At 39.7% G+C, this 23,930-nt stretch overlaps 1 protein-coding gene across 1 annotated transcript in view; it reads right to left on the reverse strand.

The window, feature by feature from the left end:
* Positions 1-2,420: 2,420 nt before the first annotated feature.
* ZDHHC7 (zinc finger DHHC-type palmitoyltransferase 7) overlaps positions 2,421-23,930 on the reverse strand; it is a 47,467-nt gene continuing 25,957 nt past the window's right edge. The window contains exons 3-8 of the mRNA XM_036751802.1: positions 21,713-22,044; positions 15,738-15,862; positions 11,780-11,876; positions 11,253-11,334; positions 8,310-8,440; positions 2,421-4,602 (exon numbers count right to left, since the gene is read on the reverse strand). Coding sequence (XP_036607697.1) covers positions 4,426-4,602; positions 8,310-8,440; positions 11,253-11,334; positions 11,780-11,876; positions 15,738-15,862; positions 21,713-22,027 — 927 coding nt within the window. The 5' untranslated portion in view covers positions 22,028-22,044 and the 3' untranslated portion in view covers positions 2,421-4,425. The remainder of the gene's footprint in view (positions 4,603-8,309; positions 8,441-11,252; positions 11,335-11,779; positions 11,877-15,737; positions 15,863-21,712; positions 22,045-23,930) is intronic.

A 23,930-nucleotide genomic window follows, 5' to 3' on the forward strand; every position in this document is an offset into this window, starting at 1 on the left:
CATCACATTTCACAAACCCCGAGGTAATTCACATCAGATCTCCTGTATTCTGTCCTCCTTTTCCCCACTCAGTGACCTTAAGGTTTCAGGAAAATGTTAAGTGGGCCCAGCCTAAAAACTTTGGGATGGTCCAATAGAATGATAATTATCTATTTATTCATCATAGAAGGCTGTAATGGGGGACAAGTTAAGTCACTGTTTGCCCTAGTTAGGGTATGACTTTTAAGTCAATAAAACCAACAGTCTCACTTTTCTCCTGTTAAATAGGTTTATAAAAAGCGTGTGTAAATTTAACATCACACCAACTTCTCACCCTTGGGTAAGACATCTATCATCATCCAAAAAATACAGCCAATGTGTTGTAGGCCATTAAAAGTTGAATTCAGAAGATGCCTTTCAGTGTGCAGGGACTTCAATAATACTGGGTCAGAAAGCCCCCACTAGGCCTATTTACACGGCAGCCTAAAACTTCTAGAAATAGCCACAAAATGAAATATTATTTGACTAGGCCAACTACCTAATTAGTATTTGACCCTATTTGACTAAAGCAATCATTATACTGAATGAAACTTTTTTTGTTATAACATAGACTCTAAGTTCCTATGTAACCAACACCACAGGAGACAACACTTTATTTCTAGCTAGGAAGAAACTTGGTCTTCACTGGTGAGGAGGAAGCTAATGACATTCTCCTCATTCTCTGCTGCAATGCCAATCCACCACTACTGTTAGATGTCCTTCTGCATGCCAGCCTGCTGGTTTTCATTTGCTCAGTGACAAATATTTATGAAGTATTTACATACATATTGCATAGTACCATGTCCTTCAAGACAGAAAAGATCAACCTCTCAAGTGAAATCTGCCCAGATTTAATATTCTTAGAGCTGGAATCTGGTTAGCTCCTTTTCTTCAGGCAAGGTAAGCACTGTGCCCACTTTAGAGATGAGACAAGAAGGACCAGAAGGGCCAAGTGACTGACTCACAAGGGTGGAGAGGGATAAGGAAGGCATTGGAATCTAATGTCTCTTACCAGTTGAATTAAGTCAACACCCTTTGCTATATTAAACTGCCTCTCAATTACCACTGACTTTTCCTCTAGGGGAAATCACCTCACCACTGGAAACCAGTCTGATTTCATATAACTCCACTTCCATATAACCTTCATATTCCTTGATCTTATCCTTTCTTCATTCTCTTTGCCTATGCTCAAACTACCTCATCATGCTAGGAATAAACTGCCCCCACCCCAGAACTTGAGGTTCCTCCCTTTCCTAATGACACCATAACATGCGCCGCCACCTCTATGAAGCCTCCCTCAACCACATCCATTCTTTCCTCCCCTCCCCATTAAAATGCTCTTAAGAACTTTTTAGTGTTCTTTGCTTAACCTCCCTCTCCCTTGCAGACTAACTGTGCACGTACCTTTTCTCTTGGCAGGCAGACTCTACATCTTCTGTTTTTGCATCCACAGTGTCCAACAAAAGGCTGGGCACACGGAAGGTATCAATAAATGTTTACCCAGTAAGCATTTAAGTGGATCCATGCCTATCTCTAAGGCTCCACGCTTTGAAGCGCATTCATGAGAACCCTCTCCTAAAGAATCCTCTGAGCATAAATTTCATTTGGCTCTAACAAGGGGAAAGAGTAAAAATGCACAGGTATCTATATAGTCACCAACCAACCGTCACGAAACACGCATCATTTCCACTACCCTGTTTTTCAAAAAATACATCCCAGGGATATTTTCCTGCACATAGCGATGCTGTATTTACACCAATTCTACAATTACCTGGCATATGGACTATGAGGGACAAGCCAAGAAGTTGCTAATATTAATGTAAAATACCTCGTTGGTAATGAGGTGGAATAACCTCAAGGGGTTCTTCTTCAGCTAATTTAAGCCATCTCCTCAGAGCAACTAAAAGAAAATAGTGTTTGTTTTCACCATTTTGAACAGAAATCCGTCTAAAATATAACATGCACAACCTTACAAATAGAATAATTTAAGCCTGTACTCAGTGACTGGTAAGCATTATGACATCATGCTAGAATTCAGGCCTTGGCGCACAGGGCTATTTGCCCCCAAGTTAAATGGTCTTGGAGCTTTGTGCTGAAGGAGAAAACAGACAGAAGAGTAATTCTCCCTCTGGTTAGCTATGACTTTTGTCAGTTATATTCTGCTGACTTATTTTAAACAGGTCTGGGCGTAGCTCCACCTTCAGATAAGTCCTGGGATCACAAACACATTCTAGAGAGTTGAATTTATAAGAAACTGGAACTCTTCAACAGTCAATAAATACTCTGGCAAATTCAGCTTGGATATTAGAATTATTCCACAGGGCTTGAAAATTGAGTTAGTAAATGTCACAGACTCCCTTCAAAAAAGACATTCAATGAGCCAAGGAAAGAAAGAGACTAAATCCAACGAGACCCGATATCATTTAATTACCAACTTTGAGAAATGTCAATGAATGGCTTTATTTTATATAAAAATTACAATGAAAGGGGTTGAAAAAGCCAAGTAGACCTGATTTCACACACACACTTGCTAAGTCTCACAGGATTCAAACTCTTAATAATCTTCAACCAACAGACTATATCATTTCAAAAGGCTCACGATGAAGCCTAATATATGCTCCCAACAGATGTGCAAAAAAAAAAGATTCTTTTGGAACTTGCCTCTGTTGTCAATCAGGCCACAAATCTAAGTTTCTGCTTTTCTGGCTGCTCTTGATCAATTTCCTAAAACTTATACACGTTTTTGTGGTGATCTCACACCAATGAATTGCTTTGTTCATTTGGCTTTTATGTGCTGGGCTGATCTCTTGATGAATTCCATCTATACTAGTATAAGGTTAGAATACACATGTTCTTTGAAGATCTTCACAGATAAACAGAAAGGCATTGTGTCCAGAAGGAAAATACCAAAATGTTTAGTGTGGGAGATCAATTTAAACAAGGAAGACCTCTTAGCATGTTATAAATTGCTTCTAGATGCTTCTGACAAAATATACACAAGCCAGGTGAGTTTAAGGCAATATTCCCCCCTCCCCACCCATCCCATCCCATCCCACTCCTCTCAAAGGAGCTGTTCACTGCTCAGGCAGAATTCTCCATTACACACCTGGTTCTCATCAATTGTAGTGTGAGGAAAGAACAGTATTAATGACAGTCCCCCATCTAGCTCTAGGCATTCTGGTAGTTCAGTTTTGTTTGTTTCTTTCTAGGAGTTACAAACGTGTGCTTTGCGCTCTTCTGCACCAAAGTCACAAAGAGAAGAGCTGATGCCCTAGGAATTGTTTCATTAAAGTTGTGGTGAAATGCACACTGGCTGGCCTTCACTGCAGGGATATATAATCTCCCTGAGCAGACTAACAATGCAGCATTGAGATGCACAGAGATTAAGTTTTTCTAACATGAGGCTTGACTCTTCTTTACCAAGAGTGACATTCACCCAGATAATGCTAAGTTGGCTGAAAAAACAGTTCCAGCTCCTTTACGCTCTCAAAATTTTAAAATAATTAAACCCACACAAGATCTTAAAAAGGGAAGGGGGAGGGGAGACAACTGATTGTTCTTTGGATCTGTAGACTGTCCAATTGGCAATACATTCATAGTTAGTCCCAAAGGAGGATATCATAGCAGCTTTTTCCTCTTCCCTGAACATAGGTTTTTAAAAATAGCTTGCCATTAAAAATAAAAATTCTAATTTTTTAAAAAAGGAAAAACTTACATACATTAAACTTGCTGCTAGGATCAAGAAAACACTTTGTCCTGGGGTTGGGCAGGTGAGGGAAAAAGGAAGTAAGCAATGATAAATGGGGGAAATAATTAATGAGTGTACCTGACATTTACCTATGCTGCTCAGTGCACACAGATCTTTTGCAACTTAATTATAAGAGATAATAAAAATGAAAGACAAATGTATCTCTAAGAAAGGGTCCCTATAGATACAGGAAAAGCAATAACGGAATGGAATTATATGGTAAACAGAAACTCCCTGATGCTACTGGCTTGAGAATTCTTGTCCACGGGGGATTTTTTTTTCCATGATTGACAAATGCAGCTCAGTACACAGGATTTTTAATAAAATAGCATATGTAATACCCCAAACAACATTTGATCAAATGAAAAAGATTTAACAAAAATCATAATCTCACAGTAGAATAATGACATTTGGCTTCTGTAGTGTGGCCACATGCCTTTCATTAGTGGTACAGCTGAAAAGTCATTACAGCATCCAGTTAACATTTTGGAAAATTTGTGATCTCCGTGACTATAAATGTATAAAATTCTGCTTGCTACAAGCAACTGGTTTGTGTTGGTTCAGTCCCCATTGGTCACAGATTACATGTCAACAGGCTTTCAAACCCCAAATAAATATCCTAGAGTGCATCTGCAAGTTCCAGTGTGGGAAAGTGGGCCTCACACAGAAAATTCTGGACCTCCTCTCTTTGACTTCAGTAGGAATCTCCTGATTCGAAATCCTGCAAAAGGATTCATCCACAGAATTGAAGGCTGGCCCCCAAAAACAGACTTCATCCCTTCCCATCGGAGCCTCCGTTCCCACGTTGGCTTCTCACTTTTTAGTCTTTCAATCTCCTGTGAAGAAATAAAGATAACATTACTGCTTGACAACAGAGAGTTAACACTGAATAGAAATTCAGAGACCAGTTAATTAAATGAACTCACTTTTTACAATTACTAAAATAAATCAAATTAAATTATGTTTTTGATTCAATATCGGATGCTTAAAGGAGACATATATAAATGTGTGTGTGTATACATATATATATGCTTTATGTGTGCATATATATATATTAAAGTGTTTGTATATGTATATATGCACATATATATATAGCATAAATATTAAGTTAATAGTAGTACACACAAAGTGCTACTAAGTACTATGGGAAAGAAAGCAGGAACAGTTGGGGCTATCAGAAAATACTTTATATAGAAAATGGTGTCTGAGCTACATCTTACACAAAAGGAGGAGAATGAGGCTGAAGATAGGGGGGAGTGCATTCCAGGCCAGTAGAAAGGCACAAAGATGAGAGATAGGTGTCATTAGTGAGGAACAGAGAGAAGGCCAGTTTGGCTGAATTGTAGAGCAGGAGAGCAGGAGAAGAGAAGTAATATCAAGTGAATTCCTTTCAAAATAGGTTGGAGCCAGGTTGTTTAGGGTTTTAAAGCTAAACAGGGTTTATATTTTATTGTACAGGCACTGGGAAGCCAGTGAAGTTGACCAAGTAGGGGAATTACATGGTCATATCTACACTTAAGGAAATGATTTTGGCAGCATTCTATAGAACAGACTAGAGTGGTAAGAGATGTGAGGCGGGGAGACCACGTAGGATGTTATCACAATAACCTAGGGGAGGGGTGGTGGGAACCCCATATAAGGTGGTAGCTGTGAGAATGAAGAGAAGGTGGCAGGCATAAGAAATGATGTGATGGTTCAAAGGGTAAGATCTGACAATAGAATGGATGGGTGGGGACAGGAAGAGTGAAGAGTTGAGTATACTGCCAATATTATGCATCTGAGACAATGGAAGGACTGCATGGCCTTCAAGAGAAATAGGGAAGTTTGGAATGAGAGGTTTAGGGGGAAAGATAATCAGTTCAGCTCTCCCGAGTCAGTACTACAAACAGCATACAATCAGGTCCTTTTACTTAAAAGAAAGTTTAATGGAACGATAAAACAAAAACACCTTTTGGGACTGGGCTTTCTTTCTGAGTAACTTCACTGTAACATGCTCAACAGTACCCTGTCTCCAAAAAGCCACCTTCTGAGAGACAGAAAGAGCTTTGTAGTAAAGGTAGCATCCCTGCTCTGCTAACGGTGGGCTATTTAAAGAAACCTAGGCTTCAATTCTCATTGACTTTACCTACTCATTTGATGGTTCCCACCAACAATATTAAACATGTTCTGGAACGTGAGGACACACAAAATTTACTTGAAGCCCTGTTGTACAAGGACTCACTTTCCAGGAATACAAACATGTCACAAGAGCATGCTCTGTCCATAAACAACATTTCTTTGAAAAAGGACTCATCACAAGGCAACCTTATCTATAATTCAATGTTTTTTTTCTGTATAGCATTATTTATATTTTTTTAAGTACTGTAGGTCATACTAAGTTTATGTTTAGGAAAATAATCTACACACACGTTAGAAGGCACATTTATAAGAATATTAGTAAGGAACAGAAAGTCTTTGCAAGTGATATTCCACAGTAGCCACATCTTTATCAACACACAACTGATTGAAAAATGTGGGGAATACCAGTTCATTCTGTGATTATTGTCAGTTGATTATTAAAAAAGTACTTGACTCAGCAGAGCAAAATTCTACATAAAGGCTCTCATCCAACAAAGTATTTCCCATGCAACTATGAAAAACTATTCTTGATTCTTTAAAAAAATAGGACAACAGAAATAACCTTGGTTGGACCACCCTCAGTATCAACAGCAGACAAAGCGTAAATGAGAAGATATATATCTGCTGAAAGTGTTTGCCACTGTCACAGAGGAGATCTGGGAACAGAGTCCAACCTGAAGAGCGGTTCCCCATAGATGGCAAGGTCCCCTAGAAGCTACTGCTTATCCAGGAAAGAAGGAAAAGGGCAAAGTGGAAAGAAACACCAAAAGTCCAGCAGACTCCAGCAGAATTCCTCCTCTGCTAACACTGTGTGAACTGTATACAGAAGATGGCCAAAGCATACCTGTCCCTTGGAAGTATGATCCTGGCACAGAGAAACACCTGTAACTTTGACAGACACCCCCACACACCACTTTTTCTCCTCCAAAAAAGGAGAGAGCTAATTGAATCATGTATTAGAAGAAAAGCACCAAAGAAAAATAAAATAATAGAAAAGTAGGCAACTCTGACTGCTGAACAGAAGCACCATATAAAGTTTCTTGTGGCTGACAATAAAAAGTTGAGGAGAGAAAATAAGTAACTCAAAGCTGAAAAGGCCAGACTAGAAAAAGCTGTACTTGAAAAGAAACTGGATATAGATTCTGACTTTGTAGGAAAATCTGAATTATGGAGGCTGCTGCCACATTCAGAAATTGCTACAACCTCTCCAACCTGGCAAAAGTTGGCAGCAAATAGAGGGGAAACAGGACAATATTTTATATCTTGGTCCCTTGGACTTTCCATCCCCACAGCTTCCTCCCATGTTGCTCCACAGAAATATTCTGAAAGGACTTATGAACAGTTAAGTTGAAAATTGTAAGGATAAGATGTAGTAAGAGAGAGGAATGGGCCAGGGAAACTTATAAGTAACACAGCCAAAGAAAGGAAAAACTCCCAGGTTAGGGATGGTCTGGGTAGAGCATCACCGGAAGAATCAAGACCATGACTTAGAGAACAACTGGGGAATGGCTGAACAATTACAGTACATGAATGTAATGGAATAATGCTGCACCACCACAAATTACAAAAGGGCTGGCTTTACTGAGACTTAAGAGCAGACGTGCATGAATGGATACAGAGTGAAGCGAGCAGAATCCAAAGAACAACTTGAGACAAAAACAATGTTTAAAAAAAAAACCAAAAATGAAATACGTAAGAACTCTGATGAATCCAATGACCAGCCAGAGACTTTGCTACCCACCTCCTAACACAAATGTAATAAAGGACTTGAGGTAGAGAATGAGATAGAAATTCTTGGACTTAGCCAATATGGCAACTTTCTTTTTTTTTCTTCCCATGGGGGGAGGGGGTGGGGCAGGAAGGAGTGAAAGAAGGAAGAAGAGAGAAGAAAAGATGGAAGGATGGGGACTTGTGACAGATTTGTCCCTCAAAAAGAGAAAAAATAGTTATGGAAACATTTTTTAAAATATATAGAAGAGAAATGAAGTAAACCAAGTCAAGCAGGATAGCTTTGAAAGTTACACACTGAATTTATTATATACTTAACAGGAGAAGTAACATATAGGTAAGCAACAGAGCTTTACAGGTTCACACAGAATCTTTTTTCTGCTCTACTTTGAATGAGGAAATACTCATTTTGTTTGGTATGTCTTAAGGGCAGAATTCGTTTTCAAAAAATACCAACTTAAGAAAGCACACTAGCTCTGGGGTCTGGTAACAAGGGTTCAAATCCTCCCTCTGATATTTGTTTTCCATCTAACATTGAGCAGTCATTTAAGTACCCAGGGCCTCAGCTTTCTCATTTACAAAATGAGTGGGCTGAACTAACTCCTCTCAGAAGACCCTTCCTGCTCTAGTCTGTGATCCAATGGTCCGAGGACCCCAAAAACCTCCATCTCAGAGAACAGCAAAACTCCGACCCTACCGTTTCGTCGTTGCATATTGAGTGGATCTGAGTGCCAAACATGACTGCGGTGAAAGTGAGAAACAGAAGACCCTCAAGGCACAAGAAGATCAGCAGAATTACAGTTACAGGTGGAGAAAAATCACTGCATTCTGTGAAAGAGGTCAAGAGAATCATTCATTAGAATAAAGAACATATCCCCACATTGCGTCACTGTTCACTTACAGAAATCCTATGCTCCTGATAGTACAGGAAGGACTGTATCCATCTGGCAGCAAAGGCAAACCCAACTGCAAACAGAGGCACCAGGGCCACTCAGAGAAACAAGGTTTTCTGTTTGGGTGTCTTTGGGGCCTAGATAGGTCAGCCCTACACCAGTACAAAGGAGGCCTGACAATTCTGTTTCCTAGTCAGTGGTTTCACTGTCTGATTAGATGGGAAACTGCTTGGTTTTTGTGAATTGTTAAAAAAAAAAAAGCTGGGATTTTTTTAGTTTATGTTTTAGACTGTGCAGGAAATTTAAAAATCAAAGTAATTTACCCTCCAATAAAGTACAAAAAGTAAGCAACTTTCATCTCTCCACAGTGAAGCTACTGACTACTGAACAATATTTGTATTTGAACAAAGCTGGCCTGTCTCATTCCCAAACTATGACATGATAAGTGTCTTTCTTTTTGCATGATACAAATATGCCTCTTTATAAATAGGCAAAGCCATTTGTAGTTGAGCACATCACCACTTATGAATGACAACATAACTTTTAGCCTCAAAAAATAGGAGAAAATGGCATAGCACAATCAGGCAATTGTTAATTCAACTGGTAATTAATTCAAGGTAGCCCTCATTGGGCTACCAAGAAAATAAGTGGTTTAGAACTCACTCTAAATGAATATGCACATGTTAGGTCACATTCTAAAACTATTCAAGTTCATTAAAATAGTTATTTTTCCCTATAGATCTAGTCCTTTAAAACAAAGAATGATTTTCCATACTACATACATACATATATGATACATACTTAATTTTGTGTACTGTACAAATTAATCTTTTTACTTCTCAATCTCATCCAGCTTACGTGAAGGACTGGACATTAATTTTCTTCCACACCTGGGCTCTAAATGAGAAAACTGGCAAAATAAAAGTCCAATATTTTCTGTTGCTTCTCATATTAAGAACTGTCTGAACATGCAGAACTTTCTCATAGTTCCAGCCTAGAAGTATTGTTTCCTGGTGGCCCAGGCTGCATTTTTCACCTCTACCTACAGTTAGCTCTCACCTCCTCTGTTGACTAAGTGCATGCGGCCTGCAATTCAGCAGAAGCCCGAAGGAAAGGTTTGAGAGAGCGGAGGAGACCAGTGCATCCTTGGACAGCATTTCAGTTCAGTAACTTGGAGGTGTCTCTCCTCTCCCCACCCTGATTCATCCACCAGGAAAGGCCTTTTAAACAAAATCAGAATTACCAACCCTAACCCCTTAACTCACCCAGGGAAGAGCTAAACCAGACACACAGTGAGCTGACACAGGGAAGGGAGCACTGTCTGAGAGGTTAATACCATGAATCTCCACCAGAGCTGAGGAAGGAGGGGGACAGGATAGGAAAACTGGACTATTTTTCAGTTCTTTCTTTGTTGAGCTATTATGTGACTTTTTAAAAGTGTTACAGATTTCCAGGATATCAAAGTCAAGCCAAATATAAATGATTTTTTGGTTGTTAGCACTCTCTTCTAACAGATATGACTGTATGTCACGTACCTACTGTGTCATAAAATTTCTCCCTTCTCTACAGTAAATGCTTAGGGAAGTCTTTAAGGAAAACTAAACTGTGTCTTTCTCTTGAAATTTTTAGACAAAGACAACACAGCCATCTTTCTAAAACTGGTCTGGTGTCAAGTCTTATCCCAAAGAAGGAAAACTAATTTCCTAAGGCTATTGCTCTTAAAAAGAAACAAAAATGTTGACAATGGGAAGAAATGTAAAGGAAACAACTGTCTTATTTATTTTGCTATCTTTCCCATTAATAAGTGAAGGTGATTTGGTTAAAAAAAATCAGTGTGGGCTGGTAATGTTTTGCACTCATTTGCAAGGCCATCCTATGATATCACTCAGAGCTAACACAAAATCTAAAATATGTCCCTGAACCAAGTCAGTCCTTCTAAAGCAGTAATTATATCACTTTTGGCATCTAATGACAACACTCAACTTCAGCGAATGGGGACTCACACTAAATATATATACATTACTAGATAAATGCTTTTGAGGGTTTTTTTTCCCCAGTAATGATCATAAATTTGTACTGACCAGGCCCTTTGTAAACACTCACTGGATATACAAGAGAACTGCCTAAGAACAGTGAGAAGTACAGTGTGTGGCTGTGACAAACCCAAGGTTACTGGGCTTAAGGGGACACAAGCCTCCAATCACTTTAACAAGATTAGGCTTATGCTCTCACTACTCACACCCACACTGTACACATGCTCTCACACACTCACATGCTTAACTAAAATGTGCGTGGCTAAAGAAGGCAGGAGAAAGAGGGTGAGAAATATAAATTTTACTAAAGTAGAACAGGCCTTCATGTCCACATTGTAAAGAGTATAAAAACTTTTTTTAAACAAATCAAATGAGAAAGAAGGGAGAAATTTTTGGTAGAAATTTCTATCAAGTAAATTATATACCTCTGCAAAGATCCAAATATGTATATGATTGTAAGGGAAAGCTAATTATATGGCTTCACTGTGGTACTAGAGATAGAAAGTCTTGGTGTCATATTGTAAAGACAATCTCATCCTAGAAAAGCATTCAAAGGGACAACAAAAGATGTTCTCCCAAAACCTAAATGTATTTTTTTCTTTAAAGTATTTGCCACTGAGGGTAATATTCTGTTTCTTTGCACATGCAACAGTATGGTAATGCTATTTTTTGCATTTCTACAAACAATTTTTATACATCCAAGTATGTGCTTACCAGTCCACTGCCCTCGGACACAGGAAAAAAACTGAAATCCACACAGGATCAGAGCATGAGCTGAAGACAGGGCTATATACATCTGGAGAAGAGAAAAAGGAGGAGAGAATCATAAGGCTGTGATCTGGTGGGAACAGAACGATAGCTTTCTTTCTATTCAGCTTCAACTGTCTAGTAAAATCAATACGCTAAGAACACAGTGATAAAAAGTTAAAAAATTTTAAATCCTTGAAATTAGTGTGACATTTATTAGCACCCCAAGGTCACAAATGGAAAAATTCTTCTGTTGAAAGCAGCAGAGGGTAAGCATTTCTGACCTATGATGAGAGAGACCACTATGGCAGAGGCCTAGAGAAAATACATACAGCACATAACTAGCAGCCAGGCAACTGCTACAATTTGTGCCTCACTGGAGAGCTAGGGAGGAACTGGCTCAATCTGAGGAGAAACGTGCCTGCCAAAAGCAAATTTATAGTTGAAAGAGTTTGACAATCACCATAAACCACCAAAATTTAATTTTTACTCACGGTAAAGAGCACAAAAAACCTCTGATTTTTTTCTCCCACACAATTGTTCACCCATGGGCAATGGTGATCCATCTTCCGAATACATCGCTTACAAATACTGGAAAAAGGAAGTTTTTTTATTTTGAATATTTTAGCATAGAAGACTATCAAAATAACATAACTAATTAAATTGAAATGTCAACAATTATATTAATTTTGCAATTTACAAAATGGGTTGTGTTTCATACACCTCAGAGCATAAACAAACAGTGTTTCCCATGGTACGACGTTTCCAGGCCAGGCCATAGACCTAAAGTAATAAGAATCTAATCGCACCATTTTAAAACAATGGTTCTGCAGGGGAACATGTCCTTAACTCCAGCCCTGCATATTCCCCATGCTCTAACAGCAACAAGAAGACTTCAACAGACACAGCTTTGGGGATAGCTGCTGCATCAGCCTTAGTCATGTCCTGCACAGTTTCTGAAGGGAGAAGCAGGGTCTGAGGTGCAGAGCCATGGGAAGTCAGGGTCTCCAAAGGATAGAATTTGACGGGACAGCATTCTGCTGGGAGCCAGTCTTTTTCTTCAGAGGACCCCAAGAATCAGCTCGAGTGGTCACTGCTCCTACCCAAGGTTTCTAACCAAGATTTCTTTCTCCCCCTGTAACCACTGCGGACTAGAATAAAGTCTCAACACTTCTTCCCTACCTTCCTGTTCCTGTAGCATGCCCTTCGCTCTTGGGGGTTTCCTAGTCTTCCTAGCTGCAACATTTGGAAAACAAAGCTTTTATCCTCCGGCCCCTCACCTTCCCTTTTCACTTGGACTATGGAGGGAAGACAAAGGTGCCCACAGATAATTACGGCAAATCTTTCAAAAGCTGACAAAGACAGAGGACTTTTGCAAGGTGATTTGCTCACGACAACCCTGGGAGGTAAAGCAATACCAATATTTTTATCCCCATTTTTTTGTACTGAGGTAATCAAGGCTGAAAGAAGGAGTCTGGCCCGGAGTCACACATGGACCTGAACTTAGAAATGTAAGCCTGCTGACTCCAAGGAGGATTGTTGTTTCTACTTAAAGCAGAGAGCCTCTTTGGGCACAAAAAAGAACTGAAGACTCATATAGCTATCAAAAGAAAACTCACTAATAAAAAATGGAAGAAAGGAGAGAAAACAGTGGTAAGATAACACTAGCCACAGCGGGTACTGATGGGGGACAGGGAGTAGAGGCCAATGAGAATGTACCTTGTCCAACCCACTGCCCCACCAGTCATGAAAGAATCTGCTCTGTCCTAGTCTAGCATTAGGAACTGGGGCTCGAGGGGGAGGGGAGATTCTAGGCAGCAGCAGATCCAACAGCAAGAAAAAAGTCCCTGGAGTAACACAGTCAGAACAGTCATTTCAAAGTGGCTGTTTCTATGTCTAAGTTCAGGACTGCCTGCCTTACTATGCCCACGCCCATGTGAAAAACAACCCATACATATTTATAGTTCCAACTCTTCATGGGCTCTGGAATCCCCAGAGAAGGCCTGTGTATACGTGTACTAAGTATTGTGATTTTGGTGCTGATTAAACAAATCTTAGATCTCAAGAGATCTCATACTTACTATGTCATAAATAAATGCTGTTATTAATAAAGTATATTACTGTTATTAATGAAATGCATGAATGACTTCACAGTAGCCTCCTAACATTAGCTATTTCCTCAGGAAACAACTCCTAACAATACAACTACTAAGTGGGGGTATCGGAAATTTTGGGCATTGAAAAGGCTAGAAATCACTGCTTTAAAAGTCTACACAAATATTCTGAGTGAGCACAAGTTACTTTTGTAGTAGACTATTTTCTAAGTACTACAGATATTTGAAGAAATGCTAAGGATGCAATGGAATCACATTATTGAGAATTTAATGACAGGTTCACTGCTAAAACATAAAATATGGCTACAATTGAACAATTTTCCAAATTTCCAGCCATCCAGCAATGTGTCACGACAACAGCAGTGGGCCTGGAATCAGGGGACCTGGTATGAATTCTGGTTCTGATCCTTGCACTCAACTGTATAACAAGCATGATAATACACTAGCACTGCTTACTTTATGGGGGAGTGGAGAGGAACAAGAAAGCTAACAGAACACTCACTTATATAATCTCTGTGAGAGTGAGGAACGGAATCTGCAAAGGTAAACTGAGCCAGACTGGGAAAACGCAAAACAGAAATCTGGTACTTCACCAAAGAAGCCACTGGAGCTAGCTGAGCAAGAGGAATGTAACAGCCAAATCTGAGTGAAAATTATTATCTGACAGCTGGGTGGAGGATGGATTGAAGAAGGAAAAGAATCAAGGAAGAGAAACCAGCTAAAAGGCTCCCACGATATTCCAGGGAAGAGGGACTGTGGGGCTGAACCAGAGCGGTGCCCCTGCTAGTGGGCAGAAGGGGATGGATGCAAGACACGTAGCAGCAGAAGTGTCTCAACATTGCAAGTGACCTGATACAGGACTGAGGGAGCGGGAGGAGTAGGTGACACCAAGGTGGAGAACTTGGCAGACTGGAAGAGCAAAAAGAAACAGCAAAGTTAGAAAGAGGACTAAGCGTGGGGGGCATTTGGGACTTGTAATGTATGCTAGATAGTTGGCAGCATAGGAATGTGGCACAGGGGAGAAGAGAGAGGAAGGCTAAATAACCAATCTGAGAGCCGTCTCCATACAGATGGCTGATAACTGAACCCATGACATCTGATGCTCTCATCAAGAGTACAGAAAGAGAAGGGGGCCCACACCAGGATTGGGAGGAGAGTTAAAATCACGTGATCAGACTCAAATGATCACCCAACAAAGGAGATCAAAAAGGAACAGCCACATAGGAAGGAAGGAAACAAGAGAGAACAGTGATAGCCTAATAGTAAAAGTATCCAGGAGAAGAGGGTGGCTGACAGTGTGAAATCCTCCAAAAGTCAGAAGGATGAAGATTAAGAAGATGCCATTGGATTTGGCAATGAGACACCATCAATAACTTTAGAGATAGCAATTTCAGTTGAGTGATGGGACTGGATACGGTCATTTGAGTTAGCTGAGCATGGATGACCAACCTTCCTAAGAGCATTCAGCATATAATAATAATGATAAAGTGTCCATAGGAAAGATCTTAGAAATCATTTGGTTCAACCTCTTCCCTTTACAAATGAAGAAACAGAGACCTAGGGAGTAAAAGGGATTTGCCCAAAGTCTAGGCATTATCATCTCAAAGGTTCCTAAAAGCTCATTTCTCTGGTCAACAAAGCACTTTCTTTACAACAATCTTTTAAAGTGGCTCAAGGTTGATTAGCTTTATTAACCACGGTTCACAGATAAAGAAACCGAAGTTCAAAGGTAAAATGACTTGCTCCAGGGCACATAGCCAGTAAGGCAGAATTGGAACTCAGGTCTCCTCAACAGAAATCCAGCTGACTACCCTGCTCAATATCTCCCTTGCTGCCCAGACAGTCTCTATCTAGGAAGTTTAAATGGCTTAATATTAGCAGTGGATAACTGCAGTTAAGTGCAAGTCTGCTCTAATTCCTTTCATGGTCTCTGGTGACTCCCCCACTGATGTCATCATAACAGCACTGCAAAGCCAAAGAGATCTATGGGGATGATCTGAGCCACTACTTTCCTCCACGAACACAGAAAGTTCAGTGTGATCTATGTAAATGACTTTAATATCACTTATTTATTAGTTATATCTGATGAATATATTATGAAGTTTCAACACTAACATTTGTGAACTATTTCTGAGTAAATTAATATATTCTTGAATATAACTCTGAAAATCTATATGGCACTGCCTTTGAGTTTTTACATTCTAGGTCTTTCTCAAAGAAACTAGAGAGTGCTTTGGTGGCCTAATCGGAGTTTGAGCTCAAATTTTTAAAGAGGGAGAAGTGCACCTCAGTGCTAAGGCTGCTGTTAAACACCCCACAAGTCCCGAGGAGCTTCTACCTGCAGTGGTGTGCACGTTCGGGCTTGACACAGCAACATTTGGGACACTTGTAGATCACCTCACCAGGCTTTAGCTGCAGACTCTCCATGTACTCTTTAGTGGCATTGCCTTTGGGTACCGCCCCCTAAAGGGTGAGAAGTCAGAGAAGAACCATCACATATGTGTCCTTGTGGACGCACTTGCTTCTGAACAGGTATTCTACATGAACACAGCCTCTGCCACTTCCACAAAAAGACATTATTCAAAGATATCTGTGAGGAAGTCCCATGACATTTACCTGATCTCAAACCCTTCTCAAGCCAAATGAAGAATCTCAATTGTTTTCTAGGCTTAATCAAACCTGGACTACAGGCTAGGTTAACATCTAACCTTAACGTATTCCAACTTAACAGTAGTTTAAAATTAGAAATAATGAACTCCTCCCAACTCCCTAGCCCCTTTGAATGAAAAGTATACTGATAAGTACTGTTCATACACTGTTTGGTACCAAGTAAAAATAAGAACGGTTGTGAACATTTACCTTAAATTATTTTAGCTTACATTCTAAAATCTATATACATGTCTAGCTCACTCTACCTTGAACAACATTCAAATGTTCCCAAAGCAATTTCACTTTGTTCTAGTTACCCAATATCCCATAGACACCTTGTTTGTTTCCATTGTGTCTTTGCTTATACTGCTTCCTCCCTTTTAAATGACTTTGTCATTTTTTAAAATTAATACAAATTTATTTCAGGAAACTGATCAAAGATGTTGGACTGAAAAGATCAGAAGCAAGAAGGTTCTTCTATACCCTCAACAAACAGAATACACATGAAAACCCCAAAATGAAGAAAAATGGCTCAAAAAAAACAAAAACCCTTCCCACCCAAAATTTTTTTAAAAAACCACCTCTTTTAGTGTGATACAGTGAAAAGAGTGCTGGATCTAGAGTCAGAAGGGAGCACTAATAAGAGGCCAAAGTAGAAAAGGTCAGAATTCTAAACTGAGAGGCAGTCACCAGGACCAGTTCATGAATAAAGCAACCATAATCTGAGGGCATCTTGTGTCCAAGAAAGGAATACACTAAAGAGCCCAAATGCTATACTGGTAATATCAAATTGTAAAAAGAATTCAGGGAAAATACCTAGCATACTGGGTGGGTCTTCTGAGGAGAATTTATTCGTGTGAACATGGACAAAAATCATACAGGGTCAGATGGCATGAATGAGCTGTAACCCACCCTGATGGAGAGAAAAATCTACCTACGCTGATTAAATTACAGATACACTAAAGTACTAAAACATTTATTTCTTTAAGCAAGGGAATGGTATGATATGATTAAAAAACTATTTGGGGCTGATTTTCTAGGAAGGACCTCCAAGAGTTAAGGAGATCCAATTAGTGAGAATCAGTAAGATTGTATACTCCCTAAGGCCAGGAACTCTGACTCTGTATGTATCCCAAAGAATACCTCACATAGAGAAGGCTCTCTGCAAAAATTTGTCAAATAAATGACTTTTTTGAATAATAAAGTCTAAGACCCTGTTATACTGCCAACTCTAGATGATGAAAGTGGTAGCTTTGGAAATGAACAGGAAAGGGCAAATTAGAGAGACTTCAAAGGGGGACAACTAGAAGAATAAATAAATCTGGTATACAAAGAATATAGTGATGTTAGGGACAGTGATAGGAAAATTGTAAAGGATGATAACAGGCAGAAAAAGAACATGTAAACGATGTTAAATTTAGTGGGAATGTATTTATTTCCAAAACATATTTTGATCAATTTCAATCCTTATGACAAGGTATGATCAGAGGAGCATAGACTGTAGGCCAAGATGTCTTAGATATCATCATCCAGTCAAATCCCCTTATTTTGTAGGTGAAGAAGATAAGACGCAGAGAAGTCAAATGTTGTGACCGAGATCACACTTCTCACTATAGCTGACTAAAATAGTTGGAGTTAATCCTTTGATTTTGCAAATTTGAATTAACTTATTCTAAACCAATCCAGCTCTTTGCCAGCACCTAGCACAGAGCTGGTGCTTACTAAATGTTTGTATCAATTGAAGGTATATTATTTTATAACTTCTAATCATTTTGCATATAACCACACATTAAAGTGGTTTGAATACCCAGAGTTTTGTAATAGGGACTGAATGGACCAAGATTTCCAAGTGTCACCAAACACCTTCATTTTTGCAACTAGAATGAGGTTTAGTATAGGAAAAAAAAATGATTATTTCTGAAATTGACACACATATGTACTAAAAACCACAAATTTATTTATATATATATGTCTCCTAAAGGCATTGCTGTTCACTCAGTTGTATCCAACTCTCTGTAACTCTAGGGACCACAGCATGCCAATACTGACCATGGAGCTTTCTTGACAAAGATACTGGAGTAGTTTGCCATTTTTTTCTCCAGTGGATTAAGACAAACGGAAGTTAAGTGACTTGCCCAGGGTCACACAGCTAGTAAGTGTCTGAGATCAAATTTGAACTCTGGTCTTCCTGATTCCAGGCCCAGCACTCTATCCACTGAGTCACCTAGCTGCCTCCTTACTAAAGATAGCTTAACCATATCCATTTCCAGAGGAGCAACTAAGCTGAATGACCAGATCCCATGGAAACACATGTTAATCTTGGGCTTGAAGTATTAAAGTTCTAGAAAATAATTTTTCCCCCAATTTCTTCAAGGATTCAATTTTATTTATTTCTTTATTTTTTGCCTTGGGCAGAATGTTAAGTCCTAGGAACGAAATGGTCAAAGATATAGCCCCACTACAGCACGGCTCTAACTACTCAGAGAAACATAGCTTAGTTTTCTTCTGACTTTTTACAATGTTTTGGGTCCCCAAAGATACAAATGAGATGAGATAAATATCCTAAACAAGCAGAACCACCTCAAGTAGTCTATTTAAACAATAACCCTGACCATCAGATGCTTACATGTCTAACTTCACATACCATGTCCCAGAGACAGAAACATACCCTAGCAAGTTCAGAAATAATCCCCCATAAGCTCCAGGAACATCTCACTGACCCAGCATAAGTAGCAAAGACTGAATCTTTTAGACAATAACTACTCACATTAATCTAGCACCTTTACGCATATGATCGTATTTGAGCCCCTCATAAAAACCCTACCATTATGGAGGCTCAAATATCTGTCCTACAGTCAGGGAAAATGAGGCTCAGAGAACGAAATGTCTTGTATATGGTCAAACAGCTGTGTATCAGATTCAAGATTAAGTACCCTGCCATTCTGACTCCAATAAAGATGGATTCTTTTCTGCCTTCATCAACAGAGTATATTAAACATTTTGCACTTTTCTTCATCACACAGGTCATCATCATATTTAGGGACAACTTGGTGCAGCATCAAAAGCATTGGTCTTGGAGTACAGAAGATTGCAGTTGGGCACTTTGCAAACTTTGTAACATGCCTTATAAACACTAGAGATTCTCATTATGACACTGGTTACCTGATTCTATACCACAATGCAGGGAGGTCCCCGTGGCCACTCATACGCAGGGCTGTTTGTGCCATCAGCCTTGGGACTCCCCCTTGTCCCCACCCTTTGCCCCTCTGACTGAAGGGTGAAGCCACGCCCTCCAACCCCCCCACTGTTGGAGGGGGCTCAGCTCGGACATCTCCTCACCGCTCTGCACCACCGCTGCAATATTTGGGGATTTCTTGCACTTCTCCACCATGCTCCCATCAGGTATCTTCCCTGCTTTTTGCCCTTCTGGGTACTGTCTTCCTCCATTAGATTGTAAGCACCTTGAGGAAAAGGACTATCTTTTTTTCATATTTGTATCCCCCGTGCTTAGCCCAGTGCCTGGCACAAAACAGGTGCTTAATGTTTACTATATCGAATAATCCCTAGACTGGTGTAATTCTACAGTTGTCTGGGTGTTTTATTCTTGTTTTATTCTACATTTTCCTATCGATTTATTACTTTGGCTGGGAAACCCGGTAACCAAGCTGGTTATGACTAAAGACAACATTTATACAGTATTTTAAAGGTTTACCAAGCACTTTCCTCACAACAACTCTTCTAAGTTAGTATTACTGTCCCTTTTTTCCAGATGGGGAAATTGAGGCTCTAAGAAGCAAAATGATTCTCCCATGACCAGACTCTGACTCTGCTGGTTCTGAACGAGCTGCAGCGTCCCACCTGAGTGTAGCACTCGTGTGGCAGAGCAGGAGCTCCCTGTGACAGAACTCATCTTCTAATGCACAGAGAGGGCATCAGGAAGGAGTGCTAGGCTCGGAGCAAAGAGCAGGCCTTTAAATCTCACCTCCAATGCTAGTCAGCTTGGTAAACCCAGACAGATCACTTAACTTCAATGTACTTCAAATAACTTCTAGAACTTATTTACTAACCTGTGTTGAGGCATACATCCTATCTAATCAACTAAAATATTAGGTCCTAAGAGCAGGAGCCTATGTCTTTTATCTCTACATATGCCGATGACTAACACAATGACCTATGCACATGAGGGGTGTTCCATCATGTTCATTAATAATGATACATTTAACGTAATACCAACAGGTTCAAAGGTCTTCTGCTATGGAGAGAACCACATGGACTGTTTCAGAAACCTAGTGGCCCTTTTCACTCACTTCTGGGTTATTAACCAGGTTCTAAATGATGGAGGTTCTTGGTGACCTTTAGATAAGAGTGTTCATAATTCACTGCTCCATCAACTTAACTCATTCTTTGTCCCTTACTCAAAATGTTAGGGACTAAATATTCTCAAGTCCCTGCTACCAAAACCACAGCCAGTAGACCTACTTCAAGTTTAGGGATTTGGTAGCAGTTGAAGAAGGCTAGAACAAGGCCAGAACTAGGGTAGAACATGCCACACCAGAGCTCAGACCACAAATGAAATCCATTCTATTGAACACTACAAAGCCTCTCTATAGTATACTAAGAAATAAAGAAAAATGTTTAAATCCAGTAGAGAAAGGTTCACTTCTCCTGAAGCTCTCCAATCTTTTGTATTTTGGAGATTTGTTAAGGATGGCCTAGAATGAACCTGCAAGTATGAACAAAGAGGGATGTTGAAAGGTAACTACTACTTGATGACCCAACAAAAAGAAAAATAAGAAGAACTAAGCTACAATTTAGCTCATCTCTCCTCTTAGCACCATATAAACAGCACACAATTAGGCACTTTAGAAAGGATGATTCTGTATACGTTTTTCCATCTCTTGGAAAATGTGTTTATAGAGATAGCTAGGTGATGCAGTAGAGAGAGCACTGGGCCTGGAGTAAAGAAGATCTCAGTTCAGGTCCAGCCTCAGACACTTCCTAGCTCTGTGACTCTGAGCAAGTCACTTAACCTCTGTTTTTCTCAATTTCTTCAACTGTAAAAAATGGAGAAAATTGTTAACAGTCGTAGGGTTGTTGCGAGGATTTCGTTTGGCCAAATGAGATCCTCACAACATTTGTAAAGCCCTTAGCACAGTGCCAGACACCTAATAATGCTTATTTTCCCCCTCCCACTCCCTTCCAGTACAGTTATACTCCAAGTAATTTCAAAGCACAAGGACAAAAATCACAGCCAAAAGAGAGAACAGAAGAGGTTCAAGGCTCCACACATCAATACAACACTGCAACCCCACCCCACCCAATTTATACCATCAAAACCTTCCAGACAAAAGAAACCTTATGGAGATTACCTAGTCCAAATGTGATTTTATAAAGGAAAAGTGACTTGCCCAAACTCGCTCAGCAGCTATGCCCAGCCTCTTAACTCCAGGCTAGTGTTATTCTCACTAAACTGTGAGGACTCTTACTTTTAAGGGAAGGTTCTCTTTTCCAATTTAATACAATTAAAATGCAGCACATTCAGGAAATTCGGATAAACAAAAATCTAAGATTAGATGAACAAGAAATACTTAGTTGTATTCAAAGGAGCCAGCTAAATTTTGCACAATAAAGAGAAAGTATCACTAGGAACAGTAATATACTCACAGGGTCAGTTAGCATAGTTCTCAGATGAGATGACAGGGCTAGAACTGCCAAGCAGTTGAAAACAACACCGTTGATCAGAGAGTACCAAAAGTCTTTGGAAGGCAGCAGCATGACAAAAGTCACGACAAAGTCTGCATAGACAACTAGAAGCCATGTCATGACAGCGCAGACCATACCACAGCCATCCCGGATAAACCATATCCTGTCGGCTGTGTCAGCTTCAGATGAGGATGAGGATGAAGAATCATAATTCTCATTTTCACCAAGAAGGGGATGATGTTCCACATCACGGAACCTGTGCCCTGATGACTGCATGATGTCCTGGGCTTACCCTGAAGTCAGGAGAAAGGCAATGTTTATGTACATGTAAACACAACATAAAAATCATTAAACAGAGCTGTCCATTGTGCTTGAACATATGCCATCTTGAACATAACATATGAAATGAATTTTTTATGTGGTCATTTAAAAATGTAATTTAGGTTTGAAAACAGAAATACCGAAGAACCAAAAATAACTCTAATTACTTCTGCTCTGAATTTCAATGGTTCTGACATGGTACTTCAGAGGTGATAGGGCCAGGACCAGGTACAGCGAGACTTTTGCTGCCACCCCCACCCCCACCCTTTCTGGACACTATTACTCCATTAAGCCTACAACAGCATCTTTTCGGATGCCATGTCACATTATAATAACTCTAGTTTAGCCATGTACAGTTACCTTTTCCTGTAATTCTAAGGATTAATTTTTAAAAAAATCCAAATCAAGGACTTCAAATTATCCATGGTGTTAGTGAAGACAATGCTAGATTTGGAGTGTGAAGTCCTGCTGGCTCTGCAGCCTACATGACCTTGGGAAGACATTTCTGAAGGACAGCTTTACAAGCTTTCTAGTCTACCCATTCATCTGACTAATGAAGAAACTGAGGCTCAGAAAGGCAAAGCTGGCCTCTGGATGACCCTGGGCCAAGTCTCTTAACCTCCCTGTACCTAAGCTTTTCATCTGTCAAATGAGGAGGTTGGACTAGAGGATCTCTAACATTCCCTCCCCCTCTTAATCTATGATCATATGATTTCTAGATTACGTTCCATTGTATTAACCTTAGGCAATCTGGCATTGGTGACAAACCAAGTTGCTTCAAACATTTATTAAGCTTCTATTACATGCTAGAAACTGCAAAAGGTCACTGATATACAAAGACAAAAAAATAAAGTCTCAGCCTGTAAGCTCTAAAAGGGGTTTGCGTCAAAATCACATTCTGAAACAATTAGTACAAGTATCACTGTCCATTTCAGACAAGGAAACAAAGGCTCAGAAGGGCTAAGTGAGTTGTCCAAGACCACAAAATGAAGAGTGTCAGTGCTGGGCCTGGAAGCCATTCTGTGCACTACAGCAGACTTTTCCTCTTCTCCACAGTTGTTAACTCTGACACACATCCAGACCTCCATTCCCTTCAACTCTTAATAAGGTACATTATGTTTCCTATCATTTGCCCTTTTCCTTTTGATGTGAGAGGTAGAATGGTATACTGGACAGAGAGCTGGCGTTGGGAGCCAGAAAGACTTGAGGTTCAGTCTTCAAGTATGTCTCTGACAAACTGGCTATGTGACCTGGAGAAAGCCACTTAATCTCTCACCACCCTATGCAACTACTGAGCCAACAAAATTGCAGAGTACTAGTGGAGGGGTTTCCTAACAAAGGAGTAGCCTAAAGCAGTGGAATCCCATCCCTATTCTGATATCACTTAATGGAAAACAGTGTGGCCTAGTAGTCAGAGGGCTGGCCTTTTTAAAGTCAGACAGCCTGCGTTAGGGTCCTGCCTCTGAAACATACAAACTATTGGACCTCAGGTCACTTTGTCTCTTTGGATTTCAATTAACTCTAAGATTATAGATTACAGATGAATCATAACTGCCAGATCTGTATTTCGTGGGTGTCTCCATGCCAGGGAGTTCTTTACCTTGATGAATTCACAGGTCCAGACAAAAAAAAAAAAGAAAAATTAAAGATGTAATTTTTAAAATGTTACATCCTATTTTCCAAGACCTAGAAAGGGAACCACCTTACTCAGTCCACATAATTACTAAAGAAAAGTTTACCTACATTTTTGCTAATGTTTTCTCTTCATTCCTATCTTCAGTCAGAGCCAAGGTTTTTCTACTTTGCATCTCTTTAGCAATACATACATTAAATAATAGCAACAGTGGTCTCCACAGTT

The sequence above is a fragment of the Trichosurus vulpecula genome, chromosome 3 (genome assembly GCF_011100635.1).
Source record: "Trichosurus vulpecula isolate mTriVul1 chromosome 3, mTriVul1.pri, whole genome shotgun sequence".
NCBI lineage: Eukaryota > Metazoa > Chordata > Mammalia > Diprotodontia > Phalangeridae > Trichosurus > Trichosurus vulpecula.